Raw genomic sequence first — 6,419 nt, forward strand, 5'->3', positions numbered from 1 at the left:
CTCCTATTTTTGGTATTTTCATGCAAATTCTTCTGCTAGTTGGGGTTTAGTCCAATTCTGTATCCTTCCCTTCAAGCCTCAGGGGTCCAAGATTATCTTCTGCATCTGTGTTAATTGGTTTCCCTTTTCTTTGTTGAAGAGGGTCTGTGCAATCCTTCTGCCTAGTCCGCCATCTTGCCGGAACCTCTCATTTTATGTCTTGACTGCTGCTTCTATGGGCATTAATTGTGGATACAAGTAAAATGAAATCCTTGACAGCTTCAATCTTTTCTCCATTTATCATGATGTTGTTTATTGATACAGTTGTGAGGATTTTTTGTTTTATGTTGAGGTATAATCCATACCAAAGACTATAGTCTTTGATCTTCATCAGTAAGTGCTTTAAGTTTCCTTCACTTTCAACAAGCAAAGTTGTATAATCTACATAACACATATTGTTAATGAGTCTTCCTCCAACCCTGAAGTTCCATCTGACATTGGCAATAGTATCCCTCATTCCACATCCTCTTCTGAATCTGGCTTGAATTTTTGGCATCGCTGTCATTGTAGTACTGCAACCATCTTTTAATTATGTTTAGCAAAATTTTACTCGCATGTGATACAAATGATATTGTTTGATAATTTCTACATTCTGTTGAATCACCTTTCTTTGGAATGGGCACAGGTATTCTCTTCTAGTCTGTTGGCCAGGTAGCTGTTTCCCAAATTTCTAGGCATAGATGAATGAGCACTTCCAGCACTGCATCCATTCATTGAAACATCTCAACTGGTATGCATTAATTCCTGGAGCCTTGTTTTTCACCAATGCTTTCAGTACAGCTTGGACTTCATCCTTCAATACCTTCAGTTCTAGATTGAATGCTACCTCCTGAAATTTTTGAACATCAAACAATTCTTTTTGGTACAGTGTCTCTGTGCATTCTTTCCATCATGTTTTGATGTTTCCTGTGTCATTCAATATTTTCCCTATAAAAACCAAACCAGACTCACTGCCATCGAGTTGGATCCAACTCATAGTGACCCCTCCTTGGGTTTCTGAGGTTATATCACTACGGAAGTAGATTGCCCAACTTTCCTTCTGGGGAGTGGCTGGTGGGTTTGAACCTTCAGCCTCTGGTTAGCAGTCAAATGCCTTAGGCATAGAACTCTTCAATATTGCAACTTGAGGCTTGAGTTTTTTTCTTCATTCTTTCACCCTCAGAAATATCAAGCATGTTCTTCCCATAGCTACTTTATGTTAAGAGCAAGTTTCAGCCTTTTCTGACATCCAATTTGGTGTTTTCTTTCTTTCCTGTTATTTTAATGACCTTCTGCTTTCTTCTTGTAGGATGTCCTTGATGTCACCCCACAACTCATCTGGCCTTCAGTCTTCATTGTTCAGTGCATCAGTTTTATTCTTGAAATGGTCTCTAAATTCAAGTAGGATATACTCAAGGTCATACTTTGGCTTTCATGGACTTACTATAATTTTCTTCAGTTTCAACTTGAAATTGCATATGAGCATTGATGATCTGTTCCACAGTTGGCCCCTGGCTTTATTCTGACTGATAGAACATTGGAGATTGCATGGTAGAATTTAGCAATACCAATGACCTATTCATTGGAAATACCTTTTCAACAACATAAATATAGACTATACATGTGCATCTTCCCAGGTAGAATACACAGGAATCAAATCAATTAAATTTGTAGAAAGAGATGACAGAGAAGCTCAATAGCATCAGTCTTCTTTACAGTAGCAGTTCTCTAATCTTAATATGCATCAGAATCACCTGGTGGACTTGTTAAAACACAAATTTCTCCCTCACCTCCCCCACACCATTTCTAATTCACAAGATTGGTGATGTTTTTGTTATGTGCCATCAAGTCAGGCCCGACTCATAACGACCCCTTCTTCAGTTTCTAAGGCAGTATCACTACAGAAATAGATTGAACAACCTTCCTTCCAAGGGGTGGCTGGTGGATTTGAACTGCCAGCCTTCTGGTTACCAGTCAAGTGCCTTAGGCACTATGCTACCAAAGGACCCAATAATTTGCATTTCTGAAAAATGTTGGCATTGATTTTTATTGAAGCTGCTGGTCTTGGGACCACATTTTGAAAACTACTCTTTATGGGTTTCTTTATGTTGGAGTTTCTGAAGAGAACAACAACAAAAAAAATGTATCTTTTCTTACTTTTGAAGGTTTCTTATTTCCCACAGAGACAGGTATAGGTAATATGCAAAAATCCACTGTGGTATTTCTTTTCACATGCTAGATATCTTAATCCATACAAAAGACCCAAATAGTAGTCAGTTCATACTTCTTTTATAAATGGAAACCTAAGGGTCCTAGTGTTAAAAAATTTGTCTAAGAGTATCAGAAAGAGGTAGAGTCAGAACTCAAACTCATCTCTGACCCCCAAGATGTATTTTCTTCTATACTTAGACATGTTTAACCTCCAATAAAAACTATTTTTGGTGCATCAGAAGGAGTCACAATATGTAACTTAGTTTTCAGTGAAGCTGCTCACTAATTTTCTTTCACTTGTGGGGAGGGTAGCTCAGTGAGGAGTTGCTCAGTAAAGAATTGCCACTGATGAAAGAAGCAAATTTTTCATATAGCCAAGAAGTGCCACGAATTTGGGGGACAGTTACCATTATGAGGAAGTGAAAAACACTTACTTCTTTCACAAACCACTGGCAAAAAGCTGAGGCAATCCACTCCCTGGCATGAATTCCACAGTCCATCCAAACGATCTTCTTGGAATTATTTGATGGTTGGCTGATCTGGAAGGGACATCAATGCTCCATTACCAATCATTTATTATCATAAACCACAGAGCCCAGTACAAAATTAACAGGTTTTATTCTTCTACCAGTAGCATGTTCAATGCATTCAACTATGACTGACGGCCACCACGTGTGTTGCAGAGGAGGGTTTTCAAGGTTGTGACCTTTAAGAAGCAGGCCTTTCTGTCAAAGTACCTCTGGTTTGCTTGAATAACCTCTCAGTTAGTAGTGGAGTGCTTAATGCTTCGTGTCACCAATGAACTTCTTGTTTCCTCTACAAATCCTCTTTTATACTCTGTGTTGCCTAGCAGGAGACAAGGATGATGACTGAGACACCCACCAATATGATCCTTTCTTCTGCCACACTTGCTCTCCTGCCATAGTTACCTTGGTTATTCTTGGACAAGTGTTGTCTACCTGTGTCACCCACTCATAGTCTGCACCCTAAATTATCCCCTCAAAAAACTCACCACTGAGGACTTCCAGAAAGATGGAGGAATAGACAGACAAGCTACACAGAGCCTCTTCAACAAAGAAAATTGACAGAGATACAGAAGATAATCCTGGAGCCCTGAGCTTTGAGAGGAAGTATACAGAAGTGGATTAGGCACTAACTAGAAGAAAAACCTGAACAAAAACTGAGTACGGAGATGGTTGGAACAGTGGACTGTCAGCTATTCTGATGGGATCAACAGTCTGAATATGTCCAAGTGGTGTCAGAACCTGAGAATTGACCTAAAGATCAGCCCTGGTCACCAAGGGCTGCAGGGATGACTGCGCTGGTGGCCTATGATTAGGAAGGGAAACAGCAAGGAGGGAGACAAACTGAGCTGTTGACTTTCTGCTGTCCAGAGGGTGCATCCACTTTGAATGTTTACAAGCAGCAGCCATTTTGGATATTTAAAGTGACCAAGGGCACAGCCATTTTGAGTCTTTACAAGTGGTGACCATTTTGGGTTTTTAAGTGACAGCATTGTCATTCAGATTCCAGGGACCTAAGAATAGGCTCTGTTTTCCAAGGATGGCAGGGACATATGGGAGGCTAACAACAGGAAAGGAGACAGGTGATGAATATATAAGTGGTGCCAACTAATGAATAGAGGAGCACAGCACAGTACCTTGCTTATGTTGATAACATATAAACAAAACAAAGAAAACAAAAATTATGGCAAGCCACGCCAACATACAGTCACCAATTAAATATAAACACAAAGACGTCACAATGCCTTATAGACAACAGAGCATCATAAGGTACACAAAGAAGCAAGATAAAGCAGGAGAAACAAGGGACCTGGATACAGACCCAAAACACATCCCTGAGGAAGATGCACGCAGCATTGGAACTTCCTGATAAGAAATTTGAAAGAATTATACTTAGGTATCTTCAATGAATTGAGAGGAAGATCAAGGAAAACACTGACAAAATTGAGGAAAACACAGAGAAAAACCCTAGAACAATTTCAAAGCATAATACAACAACAAAATGTCAAAATAAATGAAAAATTAGAAATGATACAAAATCTCCACATAGAAATCCATAAGATTAATACTTAATTTTCAGAAATAGAAAAGACATTGAAAGGCAAAGGAGTAAAACTGAATCAATGGAAGACAGAACTAGTGAGATTGAAGGCAAATATCTCAATACTTCTTTAGAAAGCAATCAATCAGAAAAAAAGACCAAAACAAAATGAAGAAAGCATAAGGGTCATGTGGGATACCATCAAAAGGACTAACTTACATGTAATCGGAATTCTAGAACAGGAAGAGACAAATAAAACTACATAAAAAATTGTTCAAGATTTGTTGGAAGAGAATTTTCCTGGTATGATGAAACATGAGAATATATCAACTCAAGAAGTCCAACGAACCCCAAACAGGACAGACCCCAAAAGAAAATTACAAAGACATATCATCATCGAACTCATCAAAACCAAAGACAAAGTAAGAATCCTGAAAGCAGCATGGGAAAAATGACGTTACCTACAAGAGGCAACCAATAAGACAAAGCTCAGATTTCTCAGCAGAAACGATGCAGGCAAGAAGACAATGGGATGGTATGTATAAAATCCTGAAAGAGAAAAATTTCCAAACAAGAATTATGTACCTGGCAAAATTGTCCCTCAAATATGATGGCAAAATTAGGAGATTTCAGATAAGCAAAAATTAAGGGAATTTGTTAAAAACAGGCCAACCTTCCAAGAGATGCTAAAGGAAATCCTTTGGACAGAGAAGCAACAAAAGCAAACAACAACTGACCGTGAATACACAGGATGACATAACCCAGAAACCAATCCAACTATGGAAGTATCCAAAGTAAATAAGCCTACAAGATTGTAAACAGGGAACCAGAGACATCAATTGACAAATGAAGACAACTACAAACCAAAAAGAGGGGAAAAAAAAGTCTGTAGTTACAGAACTTCTAGATGGTAGGGAAGTCAAGACAACTATAAGATAGAACAAACTTGAGAAGAAAATTGTAAGTCACAGGGTAACCTCAAAGAAAAATGATAAACCTTCACATCAAAATCTAAAAGAGAACTAGCACAAACATTTAGCAAATACTAAAACAATAGTGGGAGCTCTGGTAGCATAGTGCCTAAGGCCCTTGACTGCTAACCAGAAGGCTGGCGCTTCAAACCCACCAGCCACTCCTTGGAAGGAAGATGGGGCAATCTACTTCCATAGTGATACTGTCTTGGAAACCCAAGGAGGGGTCGCTATGAGTCGAGTCCCGCTCAACGGCACATAACAAAAACAAAACAATAGCAGTGAAGGAAGTGATAACACAATTCATAAACAAAATGAGCTCAGTACACAAAATTATATGGAACAAAAAAGTACATAACAAGAATGACAGCAACAAATTCATACTTGTCAATCATTATGTATCTGGCAAGGGTCTTATCTCTAAGACTTATAGAAAACTCCAACACCTCAACAGCAAAGGAATTAACAATCCAATTGAAAAGTAGGCAGAAGACATGATTAATCACTTCACCAAGGAAGATGTACAGGTGGCCAACAAATACATGAAGGCATACTCATGATCATTGGCCATCAGAGAGATGCAAATCAAAACAACAATGATATACCATCTTACCCCAGCACTGATGGCAAGGTTCAATGAGACAGAAAATAAATGCTGGGGGGATGTGGAGAGATTGGGACTCTCATACACTGCTGGTGGGACTGTGAAATGATACAACCACTGTGGAAAGCAGTATGGCAATTCCTTGGAAAGCTGGAATTGGAGATACTATTTGACCCAGTAATCCCATTACTAGGTACATATCCTAGAGAGGTGAGAGCCAGGACAGGAACAGATATATGCACACCCATGTTCACTGTAGCACTATTTACAACAGCAAAATGATGGAAACAACCTAAGTGCCCATCAATGGAAGATTGGATGACCAAACTATGGTACATACACACAATGGAATGTTATGCAGCACTAAAGAATAATGTAGAGTCTGGAAAACACCACATAACGTGGATGGACTTGGGGGACATTATGCTAAGCGAAATAAGTCAATCACAGAAGGGCAAATATAGTATCAGCTCCTTGTTGTGGAATGTCAAGCAAGGGAAGGTTTATATATGGACAGAAACTTTCTTTGTTGGTTGCCTGGGGTGGGAGGG

General features: G+C 39.1%; 1 protein-coding gene across 1 annotated transcript in view; it reads right to left on the reverse strand.

The window, feature by feature from the left end:
• Positions 1 to 6,419, reverse strand: part of CPO (carboxypeptidase O) — a 108,766-nt gene that overhangs the window by 44,041 nt on the left and 58,306 nt on the right. The window contains exon 5 of the mRNA XM_007935937.1: positions 2,664 to 2,768. Within this exon, the coding sequence (XP_007934128.1) occupies positions 2,664 to 2,768 (105 nt within the window). The remainder of the gene's footprint in view (positions 1 to 2,663; positions 2,769 to 6,419) is intronic.

Source organism: Orycteropus afer, unplaced genomic scaffold (assembly GCF_000298275.1).
Source record: "Orycteropus afer afer isolate SDZICR_OR568_19922 unplaced genomic scaffold, OryAfe1.0 scaffold00002, whole genome shotgun sequence".
NCBI lineage: Eukaryota > Metazoa > Chordata > Mammalia > Tubulidentata > Orycteropodidae > Orycteropus > Orycteropus afer.